General features: G+C 34.1%; 1 protein-coding gene across 6 annotated transcripts in view; it reads right to left on the reverse strand.

Annotated features, from left to right (window-relative positions):
* Nucleotides 1-13454, reverse strand: part of LOC129244667 (uncharacterized) — a 141386-nt gene that overhangs the window by 23731 nt on the left and 104201 nt on the right. For all 6 annotated transcript variants that reach the window (XM_054882435.1, XM_054882434.1, XM_054882433.1 and 3 more), the window contains 2 exons: nt 11590-11813; nt 3893-3989 (listed from right to left, as the gene is read on the reverse strand). In XM_054882435.1, the coding sequence (XP_054738410.1) occupies nt 3893-3989; nt 11590-11813 (321 nt within the window). The remainder of the gene's footprint in view (nt 1-3892; nt 3990-11589; nt 11814-13454) is intronic.

Consider the following 13454-nt stretch of genomic DNA (forward strand, 5'->3'; position numbering starts at 1 on the left):
TTTCCCTTACAAGCGTCATGCGCAACTTCCATTCCTGGAAACAAGGGAAATCTGCTCAGTGCATACCAACTTCTTTTCCATAGATTCATTGAACTCAAATCTTGTTTCTTTTATTATATATTTCAATGGAAAAAAGGAGAAGATCTAACACCAGGAGGCCGTAATTGGCTAAATAACTCTTCTAATTCGAAAAATGTTCCCCTTATTCTTTTAAACAGTTGAGCAAAAACCGGGAAGAATTATTGCATTTTAATTTCTTATTTCATCTTCACTTTCAGTTTCAGTAGCGAGCTGCTTTTCAGCAACTCATTGCATAAATGTTACACTTAAGAATTGTTCGACGAAAAATAAGGACTTTTAGTGCACCGAAAACTGTAACGGAAGAAGTTTACGGTACTTAAAAACAGCAGAATTTCGATTATTTTTCGCAAGTCGTAAAAAAAAGTTTCATAATTTTCCGTCACAAGTCCTTAATGAAAATTGTAATCCTTTAAGTACTGGACTATATAAGCTTTCTCGTAAAGCTGACCTATATTTTCATTCCAAATAGCGAATAGAAATTGCAACATCTTCTTACACGAATGAACCGAAATATCTGAAAATTTGAGAAATAAATTCTAAAGAGTTTTCCAATAAGAGCTGTTATTTTGATATTCAAAAAAAAATGTTATTTTTTAATATAAATAATCGGATGTTCATTTCATTATAAAGAGAAAGGTATGCCGTTAATAGTGGAAAAAAACATCAGGCTAATGACCACCAGGACCACACTTACAGGACAATAAGCTTTTCATTAAGTTTTCCATAACCGAATTGCAAAGCGGTTGCCCTATGCCCTCGATGGCCTCACGAATTCTATCTTTGAGGTCTTGAATCGACTCTGGGCTGTTGGCGTAGCCCCCTTCTCTTTCACGTAGCCCCAAAGAAAAAAGTCACAAGGTGTTAAATCACAAGATCTCGGTGGCCAATTGTGATCACCTCTTCGAGAGATAACACCGTCCGGAAACTTTTCCCGTAAAAGATCAATGGTTTCGTTGCTTGTGTGGCACGTAGCGCCGTCTTGTTGTTGTCCAAATCAATATCATCCAATTCCGGCCATAACAAATGGTTAATCATCTCCCGATAGCGCAATCCATTCACCAAGAACACCTGAAAACCCTTTATAAGCAGTTCAAGTCAACTAAAGAAAATCGCTATGACTTTTTTTATCTACCACAGAAATAAGTTTAGTGATTTAAATGAGTATTTGTACTCGTATAAGGCACACATTCATATATTTGAGGTTAACATACAAAGTAATCCGATTAATTTTTGGCGATATATTTAATCGATGAAAAAGGCTTCTAGTATTCCTAATACTGTTTTTATAAGGGTTATACTGCTGTGCCTGTCAGTGATACGGCGAGGCTATTTGCTGATTTCTTCTCATCTAACTTCGTGTCTGATGAGGAGCTTCATGAAAAACATTTGGCAGTCATTGGCCAAAATTTTCTGTGGAAATTTTTCTCTATTGTTGACTTCGGTTCACTTGTTCTTCCAGATGATGATGTCATTGAGGGATTGTTAAAGATTGGAAACTCTTTTCAAACTGAAGTTGATGCTTAAAAATTATGGTTCTATGTTGCAACATTTAAAACTATATTTTAATACAACCTTGGCTGAAGGAATATACATATATCCAAGATTGGAAGCTGACAGCAATAACAAAGGTGGAAATGAGAGCGATATTGCGAATTACAGACCAATTTCCAACTTATTTGTTGTCTCTTAACGTCTTCAATGTGTTATCAAAAACAAGTTATATTATATTTTAGCGTAAAATGTCTAATAAGTCCTAGCCAGCATGGTTTTGTAGTTACAAATTCTACGTTATCTAACTTGCCAGTTTTTTCTGAAGATTGCCACGCAGGTTTCCAGAGTGGATTCCAAATTGACGCAATCTACACGGACTTCTCTAAAATCTTCGATAAAATCTTCCATACGATTTTATTAACTAAATTGGCAGGTCTTGGTACGACGTTCTTAGATTGGATTGCATCTTATTTAATGAAGAAGAGTAGCACAGTAGGGGCTAAAGGGGTTTCTTCAAAACAATTTATAACCACCTCGGGTGTACCTCAGGGTAGTACAGGGTGGGCCATGTAAAATTTGCTTTTTGAATCGGCTATTAAAAAAACTAATCAAAATTTTTTCAAACTTGTTTTTTATTTTGAAGATTGAACATTGTCATTTATGAATGAAAAATAATATCGTTCAAATGACTGACACGACTGACTTTACAGTAGGCCATTCGATCAACCCAATTTTTAAGCACATTTTCGATTGTTTGGGCTCCAATTTCATGAATGGCAACTTCGATTTCGTGTTTTAAGGCATCAATCGTCTCTGGATGGTTCGCATAGTATTTGTCCTTAACGGCTCCCCACAAAAAATAGTCCAACGGGCTTAAATCACAGCTCCGAGGTGGTCAATTGATATCGGAATTTCGGCTGATTATTCGGTTTTTCGGTTTTCAAAAACGGTAGCCAAAAGTTCGAGTATAACTTTGGCAGTGTGACAAGTTGCACCGTCCTGTTGAAACCAAATGTCGTCCATGTCATCCTCTTCAATTTTTGGAAACAACTCGTTGAGCATGTCACGGTAACGCTCACCATTTACTGTAACCGCGGCTTCTCGCTCATTTTCGAAAAAAAATGGCCCGATGTGCCGCCAGACCAAAAACCGCACCAAACAGTGACTCATTGAGGATGCATTTGCTTCTCTACAGTAACGTGTGATTTTCTGAGCCCCAATTCCGACAATTTTGCTTATTGACGTAGCCACCGATGTGAAAATCAGAAAAGAAGAAGAAGACTCACCATTTTGGAAATAGGTTTTCAATATTTCCCAATTTTGTTCAAGCGTATAGCGTCCCATTTCGTAAATGTCAAACCTTTAAGTAAATTATGAACACATTTGACATGTCATTTGTGTTACCATTCTCAAAAAAATAGGTGGTTCAAAAAACAAACGCTATATGACCACCCTGTATTTTAGGACCTTTATTGTTTGTTTTGTTTTCTTAGGGTTTCTGTATGTGTTTTTCCTTCCCTGAACTTCCTCTGTACGAGGATGATCTTACAGTTTTTTGCTGATATAAGAAATTGGAATAATTCTGCCGTCCAACAGTCTCTATTTTCCCCGTGCCTTATAAATTGTCTATTTCTTAATATTAAAAAATGTCATAAAATCACATTTTCTAAGCTTCAGAAACCCCCTTAATACGTCTTATCATGTCAATAATGCATATCTTGCTTCGCCTGATGTGTTTAAAGATTTAAGGGTTTCTTTTATTCAAGGCTCAATTTTACTACGCACTTAATTCACTTGCTTTGCTCGCTTTTGTAAGTCGTCGCATTTCACTGGCCCATATATGTAAATGCTCTTTAAATTTAACACTCCGCGTTTGTTCGGTCCAAATTAGCTTACGCTGCTTTTATTTGGAGAACGTTTCATGAATTCCATGTAAATCGAGTGGAGAGGTTTCAAAAAATGTTTGTACGTTTTGCACTTCATTCACACAATTTCTCAGACCCGTATCCATTATACGAATCTCACTGTCGATTGATTAGTCTTTTCCTATTTAGTGACAGAGGTACCCTTCAGGCAGTACCATTTATCTTTGATCAATTTATCTTTATCATCCAATTATCATTATCGTATCTCTCTCGCTTTATGTGGGCAATTTAATTTTACTACACAATTTTAATATTAAATATTCTTAAATACGTATTTTGTAGTTATGAATTAATCCCTTAATTGTTTGCTATAAATTTTTGTTAGATATTACTGAATAAGTAAATAAAAATAAATAAATACATATTTTACATCCTTTTGTAAATAACTCACTCACTTATTTTCTCGAGCGTTGCTAAATCCAACTTAACGACCAGATCGGAGTTGTATTGATTGTAGTAGAATGACCCATTGTAGACGACATGTGCATTGCCCTGCCAATAGAGTAAGTAATAGATAGGGAAATTAGAATGACAATAAAATCTTTGTAGGTATGTATGTATTGATGACATTTTATAGTAAGTGATATAATGATGTGGTCGGCAAATACTTATAAATTTTCTGTATAATTTTTCAAATTGACTTTAATTACTTTTTTTTATGTAAAAATATACTTCATTCTATACAAAACCATAAAAGAATTTTAGGCTTGAATAAATTCTTCAACATTCATCCAATTGTTATCAAAATTCCACAGTTTTTAGTCAAAATGCTTAGAAAATTTGTTGGTATGCAGATTTAAAGCCAATTTAACCTCTTGCCTACTCTAGATTGGCAATGTACACCTGCTAAATTAGCAAAAAAAAATTCCAAGTCTAAGAAATATTCATTTTTGAAATTTCCTCTGGACATTGCAGAAGAAATTCTATGTTAATATTCTTGAATACCCAACACGCGGAAGGGCTTCTTTAGATAACACACCAATATTGTTAAACATTTGTTAAACACACTCTGCTAAAAGCTTTAATAGAAATTATCCCAAGCTAGAACTCGTTATAAATTAGTTTACACGATACAGTCACCGGGGTTTGGAAATCAATTTCCAGTGCAAGAAGTTAATCCTCGTACAGTTAAAGTGGCTCAAAATTCTCGTTTATTTTTGGATTTTTTTTGTTTTGTTGTAGTGTTGCACAATTTCTCGATTTTTTTTTTTTTTTTTGACGTCATAACGTCTTATAATTCGATTTAGCCAGCTACACGCACGAACAAATGTGTCGTTATCTTGCTCAATCGTCGTTATCTTGCTCATTCGTCGTTATCTTGCTCAATCGCCGTTACCTTGCTTGAACTGCAAGCGAAAGCGCGGAATGAACGACAAAGAGCACAATCGGCATCCGCGTTCGGCAACGTTCGACATCTGGCTCTCTCCTACTTGAGTGAGCATATATAACATATGTATTTATATGTATGTATATGCGCATTTGTATATAAATTCACATACTTGTATTTGCATATGCCTTCTTCCTGTGTGTATGGTAATGAACCATTTCTCTGTTGAAAATAGGACGATGATAGAAAAATTAGGAAATGAAAGGGAGTGTTTCGAGTGTAAAGTGTCTTGAAAAAGTCAAATCGATGATGGTGCCTCTTAGTGTTGTTGACTTAATAACGTCTGATGCACAATCGAAATTGAACATATCTTTCATGAATTTGATAAATGTTTCGTTATTTTTCACGTTTGTGTAAATGTAACTTGACCTATTCCATTGCGATTCCATTTACATCCTCCTCTATATCCATACAAAATATCTATCAAACAAATAAAATTAAAATTTTGTTTTGAAAAATGCATCCATTCCATCAGTATTTTCTTATGACGTTGTCACGCTAAACTATCGTCAGTAAACCGGCTTTAAACCTCTTTTTTATTAAGAGAAAAGTTCGTAATACGGCCAACGAAAACACTATCAAAAATATATAGAATTTATTATCAAGACTTAAATTTCTTTTATACTATAATTTAGTAAGCTGAAAAACTGCATGTAATTTGTTCAGAAATTCCATTAAAAACCCTGAAAAAAGTTTGTATATAAAGTTGCAAAATTGTATTTTTATTGTCTTTGTGGCCAATTACAAAAAAAATAAGAAGCTAAACATCAAAAATAAGAAAAATATTTAAAACTGATCAAATTATAGCACGTTTTGTCGCTGGCTTTATGTTAAATATAATTAATGATCCAATTTTGTTTTCGAATAACTTTTTTACTAAATACATACAAAAAATAACGCTTCCGTTAGGTGTTTAGCCGAGCTCCTCCTCCTACAGTTTTAAGCCGACTCCGAACGGCAGATATTTTTTATGAGGAGCTTTTCATGGCAGAAATACACTCGGAGGTTTGCCATTGCCTGCCGAGGGGCGAGCGCTATTAGAAAAAACTTTTTTCTTCATTTTGGTCTTTCACCGAGATTCGAGCCTACGTTCTCTTTGAATTCCGAAAGGTGGTCACGCACCAACCCATTCGGCTACGGCGGCCGGCGACTAAATACATATATACATAAATAAATAAAATTATTTTGAGTGATGAAAATCTTTATTTTGACCCTTAGGTTATGGTGTAGTCGGTCTGTACGACCAACTCATTTAGACCATGCAGGTGATACCACTATGCGACACGTGAACCTCATTTATTTTTCTTCGCGGAACCCTATTTGTGCAAGCGCCTACAAATGCATGGTGTCAGTATGCCTGCAGTGAAAAACCGAACTACTCAACAAACTCTTTAGTTCATGAACTGGTATTTGATGGAAAAACTCATACTAGTACGAATTAACCAAAAAACAAATAATTATCTATTACTGTAATGATATTGATGATGACAAGACGAATGCAAATATTCATGGATTCAATCAACTGCTTGTTTGTCCATTACAAACTTGCTCATTAACTGGAATCAAACTGATGCATGGGGTACTAGTCCGCTAACTGGAGTAGTGCTGACTCAGCGAACTATCATATTTCGGCCGCTAGGCACACTTACAGTTATTTTCCTTGTGGTATTATCCTTGTGAGCTACGTACGGAGCAGTGCAAAATTATATACTTGCACTGAAATAAAAAGCAGTTGCTTATGTAGCAAGTGACCAAGTCATAGCAACGATTTTCTCATATGGCATGTGTGAACATTTGTTTGCAAGTGAAAAGTGTTGAAAGGTAGCAACATTGTATAGGGTTTATCAATAGGGGCAAAACATAATAATTGCAAGGCTCAATAGCCTAGGATGACAATCTTCTGGAATTAATTGAATCCTGTACGAGTGTAGACCTTCATGCGTCATTCAACACCACATTGCGAAGTGAGAAACTCCAAATTACTAAGAAGAGCCTGAAATCGAAGGATTTGGCACATTTTGATATGAACCACTTATAGCGAAGAGCACCCAGAACTCCAAGTATTGAGTTGTCTCACTGGTTTATATTTTTAGATGCAAAGTTCTTGAAGTTCACATTGAAAACCCCGTTCTCATAAAATTTCTGTGTCTGGCTTTTGTCTCTAAATTTGCGCAATATTACGCTTTCTATTTCTTTATTTACTTAGTTACTTGTGCAAGTTTGAGCGAGGATGTCTGCATGTAGACAGGGAGATATACATATGTATGTGAGCATTTGTTTGCGTATGAATTATTGCCACTGAGATTGTTAGTGCTGCAAATTAAAACTTTGTTGACGTTCAGCTGCATATATCTCGCAAACACTAAAGTGTGAATGAAAAGTGTGAAGTGCTAACTGAGCTGACGTATGAGCAACAATGCAGCCAAAGTGCACAACAACACATTTGAATAGCAAAAAACGTTCGAAAGTGGTTATAAGAGTGACATATTTCGTAGCAAATAAAAACTTAAATCGCGCCACAAATACAAAGTGCAATTTTAGCATCAAATACAATACAAATATATGTACGCAGACATGTTCTTATAATATGTACTAGTTTTTGTCCAGAGGTATGGAATGCAAATTTTGAGGTACTTAGCTAACTATATTCTTATTAAACGTTTTCAGAAATGCAAACATGTATATAAGTATTTATATGTACATAAGGGTGCATCACTATTCTTACAAAATAAAATCGGCAAAGTTTTTTCATCTGAATTATATTATAAAACAACTTATTATAAAGGGTCTTTCAAAAGACGCGGCTAGATGTTATTTTAAAATAAAATATGTATTTGTTATTAACAATGTGAAAAATTACATAATTTAATTGTCCACCATCAGCACGTCTCCTTCTTATCTTTGAAGAAAACCGGGCCATTTATTACACCAGCCCAAAAACCACACCTAACACTGGAACCCCATTTTTGGTGGATGTAATGCATTTCTAAAATTGCTTGAGGGTCTTCTTCTCCCTAGAAGTGGCATTTTTTTTATTGACTAATACATCCAGTGTGAAATGAGCTTCATCACTAAAGATGATTTTGCGTTAAAACCCCACCATAAGTTCAAAAAGCGAATTCACAAAATTTCTGCATTAAAAATGGTTTGTTGGTTTCAATTATTGTGTTAATTGATTTTTGTAAAATGCAATACAAATCGTTATGTAAAATTCGCCAAACAGTTGATTCATGAATGTCTGATTGTTGATGACGTCGAAATATCGATGTTGAAGGTTGTTCAACAATAGAACGTCCAGTTCTTGGTCTATCAGTCCTTTTTCTGTCCTGGTTTCGACAGAATCAGTTTCTTGAATTTCAACAGCCTTTGAAACCTCACTCATTCCCACAATTATTTATAGCAAAAAAAAATCACAAATTTTCCGATATGTTGCTCTTAAATATCGACTATTTTCATAAGTTTTAGTAATATGGACGCGTTATACTATCGTACAAAATTGTATAGCCGTCTACGTGACAAATCTCAAAGATAAAATAAAAAAAGGTACTCCCTAGAAATTGTTCCCTTCTGACGTCTAGACGTCAAATGGCCATTTATTTTAACACGTCTGCCGAAACATTTTGGGAAAATATTAAAATGTATGTACGTGTGCTAGACCGATTTGAAAGTATCTGAAAAAATGTCATTATTTCGATTGTCTTGCTAAAATTTCTAAACAGTTTTATGCAGAAATGTATGGTTTGAATTCTTTTACCACATTAGAAGATTTTTCGAAAACATATTTTTAAAAGTTCTGCTACCAACTTAGAATAAAATATATTTTATAATTGAGGTGGGGAAAACCGGAATTTTTTTTATTGAGACACCCTAATGTATAATTATGTATGTATATACCATAATACGAGTATATATATGTCACCCTAGGCTCCTTCCGCAAACTGCTTCTTTTTTAGCACAACACAAGCGGACCCAAAAAATGATTTGTCTAACCAAAAAGCTTTCCTAAAGAATGTGAATTCTTTTTGTCACGACTATGCAAATCTGCTTCCTTGCTAAATCCAAATCTACGTTTCCGGAGTAATATATTTTCAATGTATCTTATTTATCATAATGTAAATTTATATAACCTAAAATCAGATAAGAAAGAAATTGGCAAAGTATGCATATTTTAGTTTCGTGAAAATGTATGGAAAGCTTACAAATAAATATCCCAATCTTGAATAGTATCTCGAACCCTTTATATAATTTCTAAATATACCCCTATCACAATGCCAATTAGTGGTTTTGTTTTCTACATAGACATTTTTCTTATATTATTAGTATATATTTATTCCAAATATGACTCAAATCGGCCCTCAAAAATAAATTATCGACCACAGCACCACCTATGTACTACTGTGGGCAAAAAGGAAGGTGAATTTATTTGTCAAACTTCGCGGGATTAAAATTTCGTTCTAGTTATTTTTTTCATAAGTTGGCAGCACTGTTAGTAACATCTGGGCCAACTTTCATGTGAATGTCATTATCAGTAATATATTTACGCTTGTGTTTACCAAACGACCAAGAGTGCATTTTTCGATTTTTACAATGTCTGATTTGATTGAGCAGGGGAGTGCCATCAAATTTTGTTTGCGGAATGAAATTTCGGCTGCGGAAACGTTTAGCATGTTGCAGAAGACATTTGGTGATTCGACCATGTCGCAGAAAAATGTTTATAAGTGGTACAAAGACTTCAAAGAGGGTCGAAAACGTGTTGATGACTTGGAGCGCTCCGGACGACCATCGACGTCAACAGATGACAAACACGTCAATAAAGTGAAGGAGTTAGTGCTCAAAAATCGTCGGTTGACTGTTAAAGACCTTACTGATATGATCGGAATATCAGAAGGATCTGCGAAAACCATTTTGAAAGACCATTTGGGCCTACGAAAAGTCAAATCTCGTTTGGTACCGAAAACTCTCAATTTCTTGGAAAGAAGTCGTCGCGTTGATGTGTGTCAAACAATGCTTTCAGATTATCAGGACAAGCTCAAATGCATCATTACGGGAGATGAGACTTGGATTGATGCTTACGACCCTGAAACAACCGACCAATCAAGCGAATATCGTGTTAAAGGCGAAGCCAGACCGAAAAGAGTACGTCAAAGTCGTTCAGAAATAAAGGTCATGATATGCCCTATGCCCTATATTAAGTCTATGCCTTAAAAATGCTTTTAAAATCAATGTAAGCCCAAAGATAGGCTTTTAAATTTTAAACGCATGTTAGTTATGGACTTATTGAAAAATTTAGACATTTAATAACAGTTTTATTAATTTAAAAATTTCATATCTTCTTTATGAAAATATAGTCAATCTCCTACAAAAACAATAAGAATACAAGTTTTAAACTTTGTGGAAATTCAAAAAAATCAACAAATTTTCATCAAAATTCCAAGTTTTTTAATCAAATTTTGTTGCCATATTGTTATCATAGCAGACATTTTCATTCATTCAACTAAATATTCATTTAAAGCGAATCATCTTAAAATATGTCATAAGAAATATAGCTGAAATTGTATATATTTACATATATATGTTTTTTTTTTTGTAAAACGTGCACATATTTCATAAACTTATTTCTAACGTGCGTGACAAAAAGTATTCTGGGGCGTACATTCTGTCAAAAAACTACGGGAAATTGTTTAATAAAGCGCACAAAAATTGTTTAATCATCAAAATTTATTTTGTCGCCTTCAAAATAGACTCCATTCGAAGCAATACACATATGCCAACGATAAGTCCAGTCATCAAAGCACCTTTTAAACGCGTTTGACGAGATCTCGGCGATCGGCTCCTTCAGCGAATTCTCCTTACGGGCCTCTTTCGACTCAAAGCGGCTTCCACGGAGTGGTAATTTAAGTTTTGAGAAAAGGAAAATCACAGGGGGCTAAATCCGGTAAATGCGGTAATGATATTTGTCGAGTTTTTCATCAAAGACGTGTTTTCAATATAAGCCTTGTGAGACGGTGCGTTATCATGGTGCAAGATCCATGAGTTTTTTCCACAAATTTGGCCGTTTCCTACACACATTCTCTCTCAAGCGTCGAATAACTTCCAAATAATATTCCTTATTTACCGCAGAACCATTTGGAACGTATTCTGAGTGTACAACACCATGATAGTCAAGAAAAACGAGTAGCATAACTTTCACTTGTGACCGACTTTGACGTGGTTTTTCGGGTTTTTCAATGAACAATTCCTGATATTTTTTTGACAGAATGTAGTTTGTGTGGCCCAGGTTCTCATATACCCTCATCTGCAATTACGTCGCAGCAAAGTTCTTCCAAGTTGTTTTACACTTAAATTTGCATATTGCAGAATTCAGTCACTTTTGTGCTCAATCTCAATAGAAATTGTAATAAATATCTACTAAACTCCCCTTTGATATGATTCTATGATGATGTGTCATGTTGCTGTACTATTGTCCTAAGCATAGAAGATCGTTAGAACTCTCATTTAACACAATCCATTCTTCTAATTTTTTGTGCAAGACGCTTTCTTTTTGACGATATTATATAATATAGAGAATAAGCCTCTCCTTACATTCATAAATTATACAATAGTTTATTTTGTTTTGGTATATTTTATGTAACCTTGTGCGCAATCTTATTCATAACAGCAATTGAAGGTGTAAAAAAATTAAGAATTATGTATGTATGTAGTTACCTGAAATCCTTCCGGTATATTATATTTGCGGCGTGGCGTCCAGTTCAGGCGATATTTCGATTTCGTGGGATACTCGAACAAAGTGTGCGTCTCATTCTCTTCAGTAACATAGGTTTTTTCATGGTCAATATCCGCAGCCGAAGATGAATCCCTCAGCCAAGAACCATACATTTCATTTACCGACTTATGGAACACTGGTTTGCCAACAGCATACAGCAACCAACCTGGAGAGCAGAAGGATGCATATAAAGTATTAAAGACAAAGGCAAAAGAAGTCATTAGCGTTAAAATCAGAAACTGAAACTATCGCACTGAAAAGAGGCACTGCTAATCGGGGGCATAACCTATTATTTAGTTGGTTCTGTATTCAGTGTCCGCTGTGATTTTTTTTAAACAATTGAACATTACCATATTATCTCACAGCACTACATACGAATTTTACACATAAGTATATAGGTTTGTGAATTTAAGAATTAATACTCCACTCTTTAGCACACAAGTATTTTTTTCATTTGACCCAGATATAGAAGGAGACAATCTGATATATGTATAAGCGGGGTCCCAAATTAATTTTTTTTTTTTTTTTGATACTATCCCTTAAATTTATTCTATGGAAAAAAACGTATCAGCATAAAGCACAATTTTTTTTGCTTGGCTTTCCTAATATGCTTGTTTATGTACCTGCTAGAAATATAAAATTGTCATATTTAGCAACACTACTAAACTCGGATTTTTGTTTGTTTTAGTTATTTAGAATAATTTGACTTGCCTAAGGAAAATCAGGAATTAAAGGTCGAAGCTTCAACCCCAATCTAACTGCCTATAGGTCAAAAACTTCACTTGTGATAATTATTCAAATATCTTTCGCAAAAATGTTTATTTATAACTCTACTAACTTACTAACTATTTATAACTGTAGGGTCCTAAACGCTAGATAGTTTTTTTATGAGAAACTTTTTCATGGTAGAAATACACTCGGAATTTAACATTGCCGCACACTTCCAAATGGCAGTCACGCACCAAACCATTCGGCTACGGTGAAATTAGCAAAATTATTTTTCGAAAATCGTTTTCTTATATATTATATTTCTTACCATATAAATCAAAAGAAAAAATTTCAAAAATCGGTTGTTTTTTTCTTTTTATGTATATTTTTTACCATATAAACCGAAAATTTTCATATTTTTTTGCATACAGAAAATTTCGAAAATCGCTTTCTTAAATATTTTTAACCATATGAATCACAAAATTTAATACTTTTGCACACCAAAAACTTCGAAAATCGTTTTCTGGCATATTTTTTACCATAAATCGAGAATTTTTAAATTTTTTTAAATTTAATTATCTTCAAAAAGTTTAATTTTAATGAAAAGAGAAAGCAGAAGCAAAGACAGAAAATTATACAATATTATGTTTGTATCTTTATTTGATATTTCACTTATTTTGATCAGTCAACGCATTCCCCAAATATTAGAAATATTTTTAACCTACTCTTTTTTACTCCGAAACGGTTATTTGGCGATATCCCGCAGACTACAAGACACAGAAATTCAAATGTGTGGGTTTTCGGAATCAGCAACCGATGTTCCGGTTTTTGGGTAAAAAAATATTATTAATTTGTAAACCTGTGTTACTGACATTTCATTGGACAAAAGACCAGTTGGTAGCATTGAAAACGTATATAAATAGAAGGTGGACTACTTCAGTCGCAAAGCGAACTTGTAATAAGGTGGTAACTGGTATAAGGTAAGAACTAATAAAGTTGACGGCTTTTATTACGCGTCTATTTCTACGTCTACTTCGTCCTTACATATAAACTTAGAGAAAGTAAAAAAAGATTACGTTTTTAAATCATAAATATTTGT

The sequence above is a fragment of the Anastrepha obliqua genome, chromosome 4 (assembly GCF_027943255.1).
Source record: "Anastrepha obliqua isolate idAnaObli1 chromosome 4, idAnaObli1_1.0, whole genome shotgun sequence".
Classification (NCBI taxonomy): Eukaryota; Metazoa; Arthropoda; class Insecta; order Diptera; family Tephritidae; genus Anastrepha; species Anastrepha obliqua.